This window comes from Hevea brasiliensis, chromosome 15 (assembly GCF_030052815.1).
Source record: "Hevea brasiliensis isolate MT/VB/25A 57/8 chromosome 15, ASM3005281v1, whole genome shotgun sequence".
NCBI classification, from domain to species: domain Eukaryota; kingdom Viridiplantae; phylum Streptophyta; class Magnoliopsida; order Malpighiales; family Euphorbiaceae; genus Hevea; species Hevea brasiliensis.
This window is the reverse complement of record NC_079507.1, coordinates 76765738-76782894: the sequence shown is the minus strand read 5'-3', so window position 1 is coordinate 76782894 and position 17157 is coordinate 76765738. Positions and strand designations below refer to the sequence as shown.

General features: G+C 35.6%; 2 protein-coding genes across 3 annotated transcripts; one reads left to right on the top strand and one right to left on the bottom strand.

The window, feature by feature from the left end:
• Window positions 1-553: 553 nt before the first annotated feature.
• On the bottom strand, window positions 554-12655 carry LOC110632869 (protein GFS12). Of its 2 annotated transcripts, XM_021781241.2 has the most exons (17): window positions 12330-12655; window positions 12149-12243; window positions 11071-11732; window positions 9564-10947; window positions 9077-9404; window positions 8785-9000; window positions 8553-8625; window positions 8254-8459; window positions 8090-8152; window positions 4062-4270; window positions 3805-3916; window positions 3185-3703; window positions 2376-2686; window positions 2032-2275; window positions 1876-1949; window positions 1316-1451; window positions 554-806 (listed from the first exon to the last, which is right to left on the bottom strand). In XM_021781241.2, the coding sequence occupies exons 1-17, from the start codon at window positions 12453-12455 to the stop codon at window positions 657-659; spliced, it is 4908 nt and encodes a 1635-aa protein (XP_021636933.2). In that variant the 5' UTR covers window positions 12456-12655; the 3' UTR covers window positions 554-656. The 2 variants fall into 2 exon arrangements, with proteins under 2 accessions (XP_021636933.2, XP_021636926.2); XM_021781234.2 differs by having other exon boundaries at window positions 9564-11732.
• Window positions 12656-13965: 1310 nt separating this feature from the next.
• Window positions 13966-16487, top strand: LOC110632897 (signal recognition particle 19 kDa protein). Its single transcript, XM_058136088.1, has 4 exons — window positions 13966-14143; window positions 14598-14793; window positions 14883-14982; window positions 16110-16487. The coding sequence occupies exons 2-4, from the start codon at window positions 14614-14616 to the stop codon at window positions 16238-16240; spliced, it is 411 nt and encodes a 136-aa protein (XP_057992071.1). The 5' UTR covers window positions 13966-14143; window positions 14598-14613; the 3' UTR covers window positions 16241-16487.
• The last annotated feature ends 670 nt before the right edge of the window (window positions 16488-17157 follow it).

Here is a 17157-nt window from a genome sequence, read left to right as displayed (position 1 = left end):
TGGCTGCAGTATTATATTTTTTTTGACATAATAAAAATATTATTATTTTATATATTATTATTTTATGTATATATAATTCAAAGCACCAGCGATTCCCCGCCCGACCACCACGTTGCCATTTCTACCATCTAGAGCGAACAAAATTCTCTCAGGCCTCGATGTAATAGAGGGCCAAACTGTCTGATTGATTCTTCATTTGATTAACAAAGTATTTTCCCTTCTTTTCTCATGTTAGATACTTTTGATTTCTATTAGGCCATAAAGGTGAATATGGAATTTTCAAAATAATCAATCTGAACAAATAAGCAGAACAGAAATGTACAGAGGGCAACGGAGAGGCATACTCGTCTGGAAATGCCCAAAGGCCCTAACCAAAATGTCTTGTCATGTCAAATGATGAACTACTTTCTTTCAGTAATTGGTTTTCCATTATTCTGAAGGACAAGTTGGAGACAGCAGTGACAACCTCACATCAACAATGGGTTTGCAGCTTCCAATCGAAACAAAAAGAATCTTGCTTCATCTCAAAGCATGGTAAAAGAATTCAAATCCATTTACAAAATTTGCACATGAGATTATCAATTAAAAAGTAAAATATAACTTACAGCCACACAATTACAAAAACTATTTAACTCTTTTTCTGCATCAAGGCACATCTAACAGCATACTCTCAAATAACCATCTTCGGTTCCAACAACAAACAAACGTGAGAAAGGTAGAATATCTATACTTGATAACACTGACAAATTTTTCATTCCATGAACAGCTGCATATAGCTTCTGAGGCACAATCTGTTGCTGCCCATCCTGCATCATAAAATTCAGAGACTTGTAATTAAAATAATTGAAGATGGAAAAAGGCGAGTATTAAAAGACCAAAGAAAAGAATCCCAGGCAGTGAAAGGATTGATGGAGCATGAAGGCCTCAAACAGAAAGCTAAGGGTATTATCCTACCAAATTAGGATCGCCACAATCAGGCAGGTCTAGGTTATATTCTACTAGCAGTTGACTAAAGTCTGTTTAGTCCCTTCCACAGGAGAACCACCATAACCCAAGTCTCAGGCAGAAATAGCACCAAAGAAATGGCATGACAAACTATTGCCATAAAAATACAGACATAAGAAAAATGTCCATATCTAATTTTTAATTTGGTCTTACACTTGAAAATGTCCCCCAAAATTCCTTTAGTGTTTGCATTTTGCTCTATGGTAGAGGGCCTGGCAGCCAACTGCATGAGCAATATGCAATAAATTCATAGTTCTCAAGTTATGCACCTAGAAGGAACATGGTTAAAAGAATAACATTCCTAACATACTTCTTCAGCAGATCTGGACAAGGTGGAAAGCCCAATCTTATTTTTGGAAATCGAAATAACATCTTGACCCCACACAGAGAAACCAGATACCCCATCTGTATGGCCTTTAAAAATTGTGGGCTGTGGCGGCCAATTCCTGCACAATAATATCACACAATGAGATTGGAAGTAAACTTGACGAATCAAACAAAATACTAAAAAACAAACAAGAAAAAACAGAAGATTTTCAAAGAAAAATTATAACATAAAAAATACTAATAAGAAAAATATAAAAAAATGTCTAAGCCAAATATTAGATACTGATTGTGGAGTTCTGACTTTGGTCTAGAGCATAAGCTCTAGTAGAACTAATTAGTGAGTGGACTGGGAAACAAACAATTAATATAGAACTCTAAACCGATATAGTTAAAGCTTCATCAACTTTAGTTGAGGCTTAAATTATCAAAGAACAAACTTCAAAGTAGCAATCAAGCTCCAGAAGTCAGATAATATATATAATATGTAATGAAGGGAATTTGAGCTCTTGTAGATTGAAATGAAATGAGAAATTATGAAATTACCTTCTCAGGTCCCAAATTCGCAGAGTCCTGTCAAGAGAACTGGAAACAAGTAAATGGTCCTCTGGTGAAGCCAACTGCACACATGCAATGCAAGGTGAGAACAACTGGCCCTCAAATTAAAAACATAGCATTTTCTCACTAGAAATTTAACCATACCTTTGTCACATATCCATCATGAGCCCTCCAAAAGGCAATAACATTTCCACTTCTCAAATCAAATAACCTGCAATTACCTGAACTTAGTCCAGTTGCAATCCAAGATGGTGAAGCAAGAGTTCCATCAGCAGGAGTTTTGTCAGATCCACATGAGCATATTGCAGAGACGAGAGAAGGAAAAGTTGACTCCATAGATTCACCCCTCCAAAGATGAAGCTTTTGACTCTGGGCAACATCAATAAATCTGTGTTTTTGAACAGAAGATAAAAAACATTGAACTGCATTTGAATAAGATTTTCTCAGCACTGGCTAGATGAAATCTTTATGAAACAGAAGGACATCACCTCAGAGAACCATTTCCAGTGCCAACTACAAGCATTTCAAGAGATTCTAAGTACTGCATACAAGTGTACAAGCTCCCATCAAATGCGCTAGTCAATAATCCACTTGATAGTGTATTGGAGTTCAGCATATTTGGATGATCAACGTTAATTTTTGATGCAGAGGATGAAGGGCTTGATAGATGTGTAGAATCCACTGATTGTTCAGCAAAAAGTGACACTAATTTCCCTGTTCTGCTATTCCAAACATGAATAGTTCCATCACAAGATGCTACCTTTCCACTAGATGACAATACACAAATGTCGTTCACAACCTACGAGTTTCATGGTAATTAGAGGCATATCTGTAGTCACAGTCATATCTAACAAACACAAAAGAGCTTTTGGTGTGTGATAGACATCCCTTCAAAGCTTTAGAATGATAACATAAATGATCACTCGAGGAATGTTTGAAATTAAAATTAAAGCTTTAAATTGAAAAAAAGATTGGAGCTGTACTCTGAAAGGGAGCGAAAAAAAAAATGATAAGGCGCTAGTTCTTGCATTTCTAGATCAGCATCATTTATGGATGAAATACATGGTAGGAGCATCCACACTCCAAAAGAACCACAACAATTTTAAGTTGAAGAGAATACGTGAGTGTCTCTCTCTGTGTGTGAATATATGTAAGTACATAAAAACTCTATTCCAATTGTGTATCTGAGTGCAAGAAGGTATGAATGTCTGCATGTGAAAAATTTTTGTGCTTGAGATACTTGTTCACAGTAAGAAAGCGAAAAAAGCACAAAATAGTAAAAGATACAATTACGAACCTCCTCATGACCATAATAGCCAGACATACAATTTATTCTTGAAAGTTCCCACTTTTGAACAGTTCCCTTGAACCCTGGGCCAATTCCTGCAGTAAAAACCATACATTCATCTTGGCTAACAGCTAAAGATCTTAATGCTCCATGATGTGCACGGATTGAATATAGAATAGATGCTCTAATCTTCCATGGAAGTTCATCTTTTAGACTCCCAACACGCCCAAGGAAATCAGGCCCTTCCCAGCTGTCAGCTGGACTGGGAAACCAAAACCATGGTTCACACTTCAAAAGGTTCAAGGCTACATGACTTTCAACTGAATTCTGATGAATGCCATCTAACCGTCTTTGAGGTATCAAGTTTTTGGAACCTTTAATTCCTTGTGATTGTGGAACTGACCACCCAACCCCATTAAGCAACAGCTTAGCAGGATTGTACTCAGAAGTTGAGCTCTTGTTAAAAGCAGGCCTTTTAGCAGTTATATTTTCTGCTCCACTTCTAGATGATTCTCCTGAATATTCCCACTGAATCATAACAGGTTCACAATTATGGAGCGCAAAATATGTACATATGAAATGCATGTGACAAAGACCAGCACGCTAATCAGAAAAATGATGGAGCATACCTTCCAATTATGACACCGCAGAAGAAATTGCTCAAGAAGCAACCAAGTGGCACAGCACTGGCGAAGTTTCTCAATCCCAAGAAGAGATGCAAATGATGGATACAGAAGTAACCTGAAAATTAGGAGGCAAAAAAGATCAGCTCAATATAAAATTGAGAATATATGATGGCAATTAGATATGCCTATATGATTCTGTGGGCAATCCCATGCCAGATTGAGCTTTTAGAAAGGCCATAATGGATATGAGTAACACCCACACAAGGTCCATTCGGCTTTCAATTTGAGCCTCCCCATCTACTTTGGCTTTGGAAATCCTCAAGTTTCTGACAAAAGTGCCAGAACCATTTGCAGTTTCCTGTGAGAAAGCAAGCTCATCGAATAGCTCTTTAAGTTGTGGCAGAACATGTAACGCTGTTAATTCTGGTCCAACCCGTTGACAAACTGCCATGAGAGTCGTAGCAGCAACCTGACCAAAAGAGTTTTACATCACTTAATTTCATGAATAGAAAAGGGGAAAGGAAGTTCATAATGGAAAAGAGCAAATTAAGAAAATGAACTTGATATAGAGGAAAAGGAAGTTCATAATAACTATCTCAATCAAACTCAACTCAACTCAACTAAGCCTTTATCCCAAAAATTTGGGGTCGGCTATATGGATTCGCTTTCTCCACTCTGAACAATTTTGGGTTAAAACCTTAGAAATATGTAATGCTTCTAGGTCACGTTGTACTACTCTCCTCCAAGTCAATTTAGGTCTACCCCTTTTTTTCTTTCTATCCTCTAACCTAATGTGCTCTACTTGTCTAACTGGAGCCTCCGTATGTCTACGCTTCACATGACCAAACCACCTCAATCTCCCTTCTCTCAACTTATCTTCAATTGGCACCACTCCTACCTTTTCTCTAATACTCTCATTACGGACTTTATCTAGTCTAGCATGGCCACTCATCCACCTTAACATTCTCATCTCTGCAACTCTTATCTTAGATGCATACAACTCTTTTAGTGCCCAACACTCACTACCATATAACATAGCCGGTCGTATGGCTGTACGGTAAAATTTTCCTTTCAATTTATTGGGAATCTTACGATCACATAAAACTCCCGTGGCACGTCTCCACTTCAACCATCCGGCTTTAATCCTATGACTAACATCCTTCTCACATCCCCCATCTACTTGAAGGACTGAGCCTAGATATTTAAAGTGATTACTTTGGGACAGTACCACTCCATTCAAACTAACTCCTTCCCTATCACCAGTTTGGCCTTCACTGAACTTGCAATGCATGTATTCTGTCTTCGTTCTACTTAACTTAAAACCCTTTGACTCTAGAGTACTTCTCCAAAGTTCTAGCTTTCTATTGACTCCTTCTCGTATCTCATCTATCAGAACAATATCATCTGCAAACATCAGGCACCAAGGAATACTCTCTTGTATATGTTTCGTCAGTTCATCTAAAACTAATGTAAAAAGGTAAGGGCTTATGGCTGATCCTTGGTATAATCCAATTGAGATCGGAAAATCTCTTGTGTCCCCTCCCACCGTACGCATAATAGTAGTTGCTCCTTCATACATATCTTTCAATATTTGTATGTACCTAATAGATACCCTCTTTTGTTCTAACACATTCCATAGGACCTCTCTTGGAACACTATCATAAGCCTTCTCCAAATTAATAAAAACCATGTGTAGATCTTTTTTCACATCTCTATATTTCTCCATCAAGCTTCTAATGAGAAAGATCGCTTCCATAGTTGAACGACCGGGCATGAAACCAACTTGATTGAGAGAGATAGAAGTATCATGACGTAGTCGATGCTCCACAACTCTCTCCCACAACTTCATAGTATGGCTCATGAGTTTAATTCCCCTATAGTTTGAGCAACTCTGTATGTCTCCCTTATTTTTAAAAATAGGTACTAAAATACTCTTCCTCCATTCATCAGGCATTTTCTTTGAGTTTAGAATCTTATTAAATAATTTAGTTAACCATGCCACCCCCATGTCTCCCAAATACTTCCACACTTCAATTGTTATTTCATCGGGTCCACAGGCTTTACCCACTTTCATTCTCTTAAGTGCTTCCTTTACTTCTAAAGATCTAATCCTTCTAGTATAATTCACATTCTTTTCTATTGTTCTATAGTCTATATTCACGCTATTACCATTTTGACTATTATTAAAGAGATCATTAAAATAATTTCTCCATCTTTCTTTAATGTCCTCATCTTTCACCAACACTTTTCCTTCTTTATCCTTAATGCACCTAACTTGATTGAGATCTTGACATTTCCTTTCTCTCCTCCTTGCTAATCTATAAATATCTTTCTCCCCTTCTTTAGTTCCAAGTTTCTCATATAACTTTTCAAAGGCCTGTGCTCTTGCTTGACTAACTGTCTTTTTTGCCTTTTTCTTTGCTATCTTGTACTGTTCATACGCCTCATTATTATCACATTTAGGTAATTTCTTATACCATTCCCTTTTTCTCTTCACTGCCTTTTGTACTTCCTCATTCCACCACCATCTCTCTTTTGAGGGTGGTCCATGTCCTTTAGACTCTCTAAGTACTTTTTTAGCTACTTCTCTAATTTTTGATGCCATATGTATCCACATATCATTAGCCTCCATATCCAGCTTCCATACTTCGGACTCGAGAAGCTCATTTTTGAACTTCACTTGCTTTACACCTTTGAACTCCCACCACTTTGTTCGAGCTACACTATTTCTTCTGACCTTACTTGAATTATTCCTAAACTTGACATCCAAGACCACCAGCCGATGTTGACTTGTTAAAGCCTCTCCTGGAATGACCTTGCAATCCTTGCATAGAGCTCTATTTGTCTTCCTGGTTAAGAGGAAGTCGATTTGGCTTCTATGTTACCCACTTTTGAAAGTCACTAAATGTGACTCTTTTTATATAGTAGGTATTTGCTAGTATTAGGTCGTATGCCATAGTAAAATCCAAGATGCCTTTTCCCTCCTCATTTCAACTGCCAAAACCAAAACCTCCATGAATATTCTCATAACCTTGTTTATCACTTCCTACATGTCCATTCAAATCTCCACCAATGAAAACATTCTCTGCATTCGGTATGCTTTGCATTAAATCATCCATATCTTCCCAAAACCTTTGTTTACTCTCACTGTCTAGTCCTATTTGTGGGGCATAAGCACTAACTATATTTATTGTTTCTCCTTCTAGTACTAGCTTTACTAGTATAATTCTATCTCCTACTCTTTTAACTGCTATTAGTGCGTCTTTCAATGTCCTGTCTATGATTATGCCCACTCCGTTCTTGTTTCTCTCCTTTCCGGTAAACCACAGTTTGTACCCTGAATTACCCACTTCCTTACTTTTATCTCCTACCCATTTATTCTCCTGAATGCAAGCAATATTCACCCTTCTCCTTTCCAAGGTATCCACAAGCTCCATTAATTTTCCTGTAAGTGATCCAACATTCCAAGTACCAACCATGATCCTCCTCCTATCCTGCTCCTTCCTAATTGGTCTCCTTCTATGATATCTTCTATTATTCTCTATGTCTATCTTGTGTTCTGTTACACTATTTATTCTACTATCTGTCCCATGGACTAACTTCTTTACCCACACCCGTCCATGATGTAGGAACCCTTGCTCACTTAACACCACACCCGGGCGCCGTCATGGCGCGTCGCTTTCGGTGAACGCCCTACACCCTTGCATATTTCTCACTACACCCGGGCTCTAATGTAGCGCGTCGTTCGTAGAGGAAGCCCCAACGTTTATATCATTTGAATCCATATCATAGGGTGTGACGAAATTTTTACGCTGGTTGTCACCTATCTCAATCAAAATCAGATTGAAATAAAAGTTAAACAATAAAGAATGCACTTTTACCAATTAAGCAATTTATCAATCACAAATGCTAAGGAAAGTAAAACGAGTATTGGCAATGTAAAAGCAGCAATTCGAGACTTGAGGCACTAAAAGTGATAACATGCAAGTTTGATGTTGCATAGAAGTGACACAAACTTCACTTGCATTCAGTTGAGACTAAATACTTCGAATTTGACAACAACTTTGTTCTTTCCCTCTGCAAGCAAAGCTATTATTGGGAAATAAATGAAATATACACATCCAAAAGAGATGAGATAACAAACCCTATTGCATATTCCTAACCTATTTAATAACAGAATTACTTCATGTCACATCGAATGAGAAATAAATATGCTATAACTTGCCTTCAAAAATCAAGCAAGAAAAAGGCTGGAAGATTAATAGAACAGAGTAGAAGTTTGGACCACCTGAAGCACTGAAATTTCCAATTTCGTCTGCATAAGAACAGTAACATGTAAACAACTTTTATCCTGCATGATCAAAGATGTATTGTGAATTTTTTAAGAAGTTGAACAAACCTTCAATAAGAACAGAAATACAAATGAATGAAGACTAAGAGCAATACACATACTTCAATCAGCTCCTTTACAACTAACTCCCTTGGCAAAAGTGCAACTAGACCATCTAATGTGTTCAGACAATCAATTAGGGCTAAAGCACTCCAACTCTGCACAGGCTCAGGCTTATTCATATGCGAAACACCAACAAAAGAACGAACGACCTGTTTAAGCAACGGTAGCATTTGTTTGACAATGAAGGTCTCACCCAAAAGACCACCTGAAAGATAGCACAGCAGAGAGGTAGCTAATAAACTGAAAATGCCAATTCCAAAAAGGACATTGGTTTTGCCAAGTAATAGACTGAAAATACCAATTCTAACCAGCACATCAATTCCATCAGGACAGAGTCCTTTCCCAAAGCAGTGAATCAAAGGCAAGATTGTCTGGATCAACACACAAATATCATTACGTTATAACTGCAAAAAGAAATTGAATACTCGGGTGGAATTTTATTGTGTGCGAGTTAATGCACATACACAAGCATGCAAATATTTTTTGCCTCCTACACCATATTGCAAAGCCGAAACTCTAGAATAATTAACCTGATTAAGTGTGATAGGTGCACCAAGCTCTTCACTTGTGCCAATCAACAGCACAGAAGCAACAGCAGCTGAACTCTTATGAGGAGAAACATACAAATTTGATATAACTGAAGGATGTATTGTTTCCAAATATGCTTGCTTACCAATGAGGTTCCAAATCTCTTGCACAAACGAACCTTGGAGAAGTGATACCTTCAAATGTGAATAACCTGGAGTCTGAATTAAATTTATTTATTAGTAAGAGACAAAACATGACAGTTGCATACATATAATCATAATTTCAATCACTAGCCTGTAGAATCTTCTGGATAGCTGGCAAGATCAATGTCTTTACTGCTTTTGGTGTCAAACATTTTATGAAATCTTTCAGCAATACATAAGCCCATTCAGCTTCAATCTCAGACTGAGGATTCACCACAAAAGGTAAACAATAGGGGGCACACATTTCAGCTGCAAAAGCACCCATTGCTTTCAGGGCTCCTTGTTTTGCAAAATTTGCAGCATATTGAAGACGGGACCCATCACTTGCTAGTAGCTGAAGTGGCGCAATAAACAAGTAGGATGACTTGACTGTCGTGGGAAAATAAGGCGATTCCAAAACACTTTTTGCTGATGGCCTCCTAATTATTGAGAAAAGAAAAAGGAAAACAAATAGTTCAGGCATGCACACACAAAAGTTTATTTAATTGGATAATAACACAAAATCCATAAAAAATTGAAAACGACAACTTTTATTGTGTACATCACAACATTATGAACAAAAATAAATAATTAAATACCTTCTCCAATCCTTCTGGATACAGGCTTCCACAAGAACTTTAGCATGTGGGGGAAGTTTGAACATGGATTCAGGCAATACACCACCTCCAATATACATAGGTAATGAGGTTGAATTGAAGAGTGGCCTCTTCAAATAAAGTTCTGCCAAGACACAACCAATTGAAAACATGTCCTTGCCAATATCTTCAGAAAAGTTCTTTGAATACAATGATTGTTGCCTCCAAAGCAATAGCTCTTGGTATCCCATGGATCCTTCATCCTCCACCTCTATATGCTCAAGAAGATAACTTAAATTAATATTAGATGGAAATCCATAGTTTTTACTAATTTCAAGTTTAGAATCACTTTTATCAATACTTTCAGTCTCTAACTCATCAACAGAAGACATATCATTCACAAGGTTTTCTGGACCATAGCAATACTGAGGACTCAGGTGACCAGCATGTTCAGAAAATGCAGATGCTTCTTCCAGTTCTTGTAAATAAGCAGTTTCAAAAAGAAGAGGTGTCTCACTCTCTACTCCATTTGATCGGCATTTATTCACAGCAGATGTATTGGTGCTATTCTGTTTCCTCATTGTAGAAACTAGACGTACTGGATGTGGTCGAGTAAAGAGCTGTCGGCGCCCCACCGACCTTGGCATTGTGGGCTCTGATGAAGGTAGCATAACATTCTTGGCAACCACAGCTGCCTGCCCAGACAATTTGTAGCCAAATGTAATGTCAATCCAGTGATGAATTTGGCATGAGACCCGCTCACTTTCTAAAGCATCCCAATGAAGTTTAATGAACTCCTCTGGACTACGTGCCCATGAAGGTACCGCCAGATTGGTCATGCCAGAGTGAATAGAACAAAAAATTTGAGGGTCACAGTAGAACTCTGGGATGCACTCGTCAGGTGTCCATTCGTATAGTCGTAACATATTAGAGGGATACTCATTTGGTTCATACACTGATCGAACAGCCAGTCGCAAAACACTCAAGGGTAACCTCCTAGCTTTGTAGCTGCAAACAGCTAACTCAGAAAGGCATTCATCCGATACATGATGAGGTATTTCAGATGTTGCATAGGTGAAGTCCAACTGTTCATCACCCTTTGCTAACCGCCATTTACTTTTGCTCAAGTCTCGCCACCCTAAATCAGAATTCTCATCAGGTTTTGTGCTAAAGTCTATTACCCATGGCATTACAGTATGAAATGTGTGATCTCCCCACCTTCTCCCAGCCAATCTGTTTAGGACAAGTAGATACTCAAAATTGCTCAACTCACCCTTCCACCACAGATGAAATTGTGAATGCCAATCTATAGACGGGGAAAGCTTCAAATCTACATAGAGTCCATGAGAAGAATAGCCATCCATGCAGCAACATATTCTTGCAGTGGCTGCAGAATGTTTGCATTCAGCTTCTCTAGAACTCAAATTAGATCTTGATTTTGGCATATCACAAATGCGCAGCCAAGACCAGCACAAATTAGTCAGCATTATATTAGATGGATGTATCTTACCATGGAAAACCCCTAAACCATGCAAGCAAGCAAGGGCAGACAGTAGCTGATACAACAAAAACCTTATATGCCACTCAGACTTTAAGACGTTGGGGCAGTAATGTAGAATACTGTCCAAGTTGTATGGAGTTTTTGGAAGCACTGAATAAACATACCCAGATGCTTTAAGGTATCCAAGAATAGGAGCTATATTTGGATGCCTCAGGCAGCCAGGGATGTTATTCTCATCAAATGATGGTATCCCAACCATATGGAGAAAATTTACACTGTCTCGCCCTGAAGCTTTTCCTTCAATCAAGCGACTAAGCGAGCACAATATGTGATCTTCCAGACAGCCAGACAAAAAGTTAGAAGCAAGCATTTCAAAGATATTTGAGGAACAAATACCTATATGAGCAAATGGGGCCAAGGCACTTAATGTACGGGAGCATGCAAACCTACTAGAATGTGTACAAGTTGAACTTTCAGATCCCATCAAATTTACAGACATTTTTCTGTCACCATTCAGCAAAGAAGAAAATTGATTTAATGGATATTTTGGTGTACTTGACCTCGCCATTGGATCACTGACCTTAGCAGGATCTTGGCCTTCTTCAAACAAAGACATATCACCAACCCTATGATTGTCACCGTCTTCAACATTTTTTGTAATATATTCATCACTGCCAAAAGGAAGCAAAACGTTCAGTTGAAATTAGTATAAATTGTCACAAAAGATAATGATAAGCGTCTAAGCGATCCAAGCTAACGTAAAATAACTAGTCAGAATTTTCGTTTAAAGATTACCATGCACTCTGAACTAAACTAAATAAAACAAAAGAATCGCGAAAGTCAATAAAAACAGGTTCGCAGAAAAATGTTGGATTAAAAAAGGCTAAACTTGTTACGACCATTAACAATTACTAGGATCTTTATCAGGCATCACCAGTTCTTTCTAAAATTGGAATAATTTACAGAAATTGGGAGTTCTATTAAAGCCTTTAAAAGATTCGTTGGAAAAATTCACCGACAAAAATTAAAATTTAAAGCCTTTAAAAGTATGACTGGAAAAGTTCACCAAGAAAAATAAGAATCTTACATGTATTTAGTCAAGCAATCGCGTTCTTCAGTCGGCAATTGCTCCAATATGAACTGAGAAGCTGAAGTCGATGCCTCTCCGTTACAATTTGGCATCTGCACCATTTCAGAGAGAAACAAGTATAATTACACAAAATTCTTAACGCCACTATGTATGTATGTATGTAGAGAGAAAGAGAGACCTGGACAACAGCAGAGGAGCCGAAGGGGAGAGCAGAATCGGATAGGCCATAAGAGAAGAGAAGTTGGTCCGAGAAATCGGACTTGATTCGGCGTTGAAGGCAATCGAAGCACGTTTGCTGCTCCATTTTTTGTGTTACGCTTTCTCCACATCCTTCAGTTTATCTCCGCGTGACTTTAGATGTAGGTGAATCCGACTCTGGGAAAACGTCAACTTTTCGCTTCCTCACGGGTTGCTGTGGTCAGTTTAAAACGCACCGTTCCATGCCCTCAAATTGGAGAAATTATGTAGTAGCACAAGTTGTCGTCGCGGATATCTTAGCCATCGGAAAGAAGTTTTTTTTTTTTTTTTCACTTACCTATGTTTCTGGAGAAATTCAGAGAAATTAAAGAGGGAATAAAGAAAAAGAAAAAAAAATTTACTCTATATTATTTAACTAAATATTAAACTAAGAAAGGTGTAGTTTATCTTTTAAAAGAATAAAAGAGAAATAATTATTATATTTTTATTTTTTTTATATTTATATTGTAAAAGAATATTTAAATATTTTAATAATTATTTATATCAAATTATTATCGATTTGAAGAGAAATATTATAGGTTAAAATTTTTCCTATTTTTCTTTATTTCTTTTTAAGTCTCCCTTTTATTTGACATTTAAATAAGATATTTTAAATAAATTAAATTTCTTTTCTTTTTTATATATATTTGTTAAGATATGAGTAAAATTTAATTTTAAAATCCACTAATACTTATCTTGTTATTGTATAATTAATTTATCATTATATATATGTAAATTTATACTATAGTCAGGTTAACAATGAAAAACATTATGTTTTTTTTATGAATAATATATAGGAATTAATTCATATTTATTATAATAATAGGCTAAATGACAAAAAAATCCAAAACATTTTTTAAGTTTTTCTGTTCTATATTAATTTTTTTTAATTTTATTAATATAATAATAAATCTTTTATATTATTTTTAATTTTAATAATAAATTTAATTAAAATAATTAATTTTATTGATTGATAAAAATAATTTAAATTTCTTTCACAATCTTTTTAATTTTATTAATTTATTCAATTTTTAATTTTTCATTAATTCTAGCAAACTTCTTATGGATAGAAAAGCATTTAATAATTAAACAATATACATAATATTGTTATCATAATTTTTAAATTTTTTTTCTTTATTCATAATTATAATTTACTTTTTTTAATGATTTTATTTTGAATTTAAAGCCTACTAAATGAAAGAAAACTCAACAAATTAGATGTAAATAATATAATAGAAAGAATTAAAAAGCTTTCATAGCGTATGTATATATAAAATAATTTTATATACAAAAGAGGGAGAGAAATTGATTTAAATAAAATTTAATTTAATAAAAAGATATTTTTGTTTATTGGAGAATGCTAAAATTGATTAAAAAATAAAAAAAATAGTTAAAACTTATAAATATTTAAAATTTTTTTATCATTTGACCATAATGACCTAATAAATTTTGCTAAAAAATAATAAAAAAATTACAATACTATATATATATATGTATATATAATAATGATAATAATAGAAATAATACTTATTATTACAATTTTAATATAATGTACATTTTGATTCATTCAAGTAATTTAATCAAGTCGCATTTTCAACATCCATGTTTCCAACCCTGCTAATCTAGGCCTTTTGCCTTTAAAAATGGATGACTGACGCACTTGACAGCTATTGAGAAAGGGGGCTTCCAGTGGGACACTAACCAAAGATCATTTGGTTTCTCAGGCTCTGTAGTCCGCCTTTATCGTCTCCTTGGGTAAGTCTTCTTCTTTATCCTTCTATCTTGCACGCTGGGAAAGAGTGTTTTTACCCTTTTATTTAGGGTTTAGACAAATGTATTCAATGTTTGCTTTGATTTGTCTTGTTGCAGTTAAATAATCCGCCCTCTCGATAATATCCGTTACAGTTGATATTTGTTGTTTACAATCTTTTGCTCTCTCAAAAAATTACTGATATCAGATTTCGGCTAAAATTGCCGCTTCTGAAAATTTCTGATTATTTCATTGTATGACTACAAATTAAAGTTAGAGATCTAATTTTTTGCATTAACAACCTCAGCTCTCCATTTTATATTTTCGCTCTGTGTGTGCGTGTGTTTTTCCCTTTCTTTTTTTTTTTTTTTGCAATGCTTGTGTAGTTATTATTGCCAACACTTGAACAAATGAATATGGTGGAACTGTATTGGAAACGTAATGATTTAATTCTTTCAGGGATTCAATAGCAGAGATGACGGATGGAAATCTGCCCAATATAAAGAAATGGGTTGTGTTGTATCCTGTTTACATAAACTCAAAGAAGACCATAGCTGAGGGCAGGCGAATCAGCGCGACTAAAGCTTGCGAAAATCCAACTTGTGCTGAGATTAGTGATTGCTGCAGCCATCTCAAACTCCCTTTTGCTATTGAGGTTTAAATCTTCAAAATCTTTGCTTGAATTCAATAGGTAGTTGATGTTAATTTTTTAATTATTCATCATATCATAATATGATATTGCAGATTGACAAGGCCTATCCTCGCGATTTCATGCAAATAGGGAGGGTGAGGGTACTGCTGAAGAAGGAAGATGGGACTTTTTACAATCCATCTATTCCTACTAGTGAGTATAGTTTTATATCATTGTTTTATTGTGATATAGGTTACCAACATGAACCCATAACCTCAAAATAAAGAGAGTTAGTCTTCAGTTGAGTGTCATGGTGTCAATTCTTGTCGACATTTTGGCTGAATTAGTACTTAGGACTATAACTATTGCAGGGAATATGCCAAGGAAGGGGTTGGGTACATCGTTAGTTGGAGGTTTAGTTTGATATATGCTGATGTGAGTCATTTTCCTCATGGTTTATTATTATCATCATTTTAAAACCAATTTCTGTTGGTTTTTGCTGCTCTCTTCCTGGAGCTGAAACCAGCATCATTAAACATAATTCTATTAATTCTCTTCTTGAATTACTAGTTTTGGAATTGCTTATGGTTGGGATGTGCTCAGCAACTTTAGCAATATTTGAGCTGCATTGGCTTGTTGACTTTCTAGTTTCTATTTGGTTCCTTCCAAAAGAAATTTCATTGCTCTTATATGGTGAAAAAAGAAAAAAAAAAGTGTTCACAAATTGTATTGTCCTTGTTCTTCTCTGCTTATCCTCAGAAATGAAAAAAAGAAAAAAAGCAAATAATACAGACATAGATATGAAGCCGATAATATCTGTTTCTCTAACTTGCAAGGGACATGAATTGGTTATAAAAGTTGGTTCTTTATTGCTGTTGAGTTTCCATTTGATAAGGCTTCAAAATTATTATGCTGAGACATTCAATTGTCCTAAATGGAAGTCTTATTACAAAATCTTTTACATTTCATTTGTGATATAATGCCAATTTCTAAAAGATTTAGCATGAAGTAGCTAATTTATCTTATGCATGTTATATGATAAATTATTGTTGCAGGATATTCAGTCATCCATACATTTAAGTTCTATTTGGGCCTTTTTTCTTTCTTTGTTTCCTTCAGGAAAAGACCTAAGGGAACATTTCTATTATAAAAATTGAGAGGGCAATGAATGCAATTGATTTGTTAGTTGTATTCATATATGTTTGAATAAATATGTACAGTAATGTGGGAAAGAAGAATCAAACATTAATGACAGCTGGGTATGGCTGCTGTCGCATCTAATACGATAGAACTGTGTCTGTCTCTCTGTGCATTTAGTTGATGGTCTGATTATATTGCAGGAAAACAGCTAATGCTCCGTGTTGCAGAGTTGGTGCCTAGGCATCCTATGAGGACTAAGAAGCAAGAGCCTGCATCCACATCAGGTGCTGGATCAACCAAGCCTGGGAAGGGTGGAAAAAAGAAGAGATAGTTTTATCATTGCAAATCCATCGGGCCATTATCTTTTGGCGACATTATATAACTCAGTGATTTCAAATTCCCCAGATATTATCTTTAGTTTACAACGTGTGCATTCTATCTCATTACTTGTTCTCATGCCCTCGTGAAAATTTTTTACTAGTCTATTTTGGAAACTTTATCTTCATTTGCCTATAAAGTTCAAAAGAAAAAAATATATTTTGTGGTTTTACTCAACAAGGGACAAAGTTGATTGTTAATTGTGTTTTTGTAGTGCCTCAGATCAGTCAATTGGTAGCGGTACTTTTTGGGAATACGGGCACTAATTTTAGGATGATAATTACTGGTTCATTGAATGCCTAAGATAGTTCAGCTTCAATTAAGTCCTGGCAGAGCGAGGACATGATTACAAAAACCAGTGGGAAAAGAGACTTTTCATAGAATTATACGAGAAAGTTCTCATGCAATTTTTATTCTAGGAAAATAGATATTGTATAAAAATATCTTATACAAATGGGATACTTTGGTAAATTTCATGCACTTTTACATGTTTTACATGTGTGATGTCTATTAAACCCTTTTAGAAATTCTTAGATTTGAATTTTAAATTTTAAATTTCTCTTTATACTATTGACCACCTAATCAAATTTCATCCACCGTCTCTTCTCTAACATTTTATCTTTCACCAAACAATCAGAACCCACCGTTATACTAACTAATAATATTTTACCAAAATTTCAGCCAATAATCTTTACACCTAGTTTTGGATCAAAATATCATTTTTTTGTTTTCTCTTCTCCATGAATGAACTCAACCACTTTTTCTTTTTCAATCAACAGTTCCATTACCAATCTCACCTCTCCACCTCTATCTCCATGTACAATCTCAATTAGAATTTAAAAAAATCGTAACTTGATCCTACTCATTTGA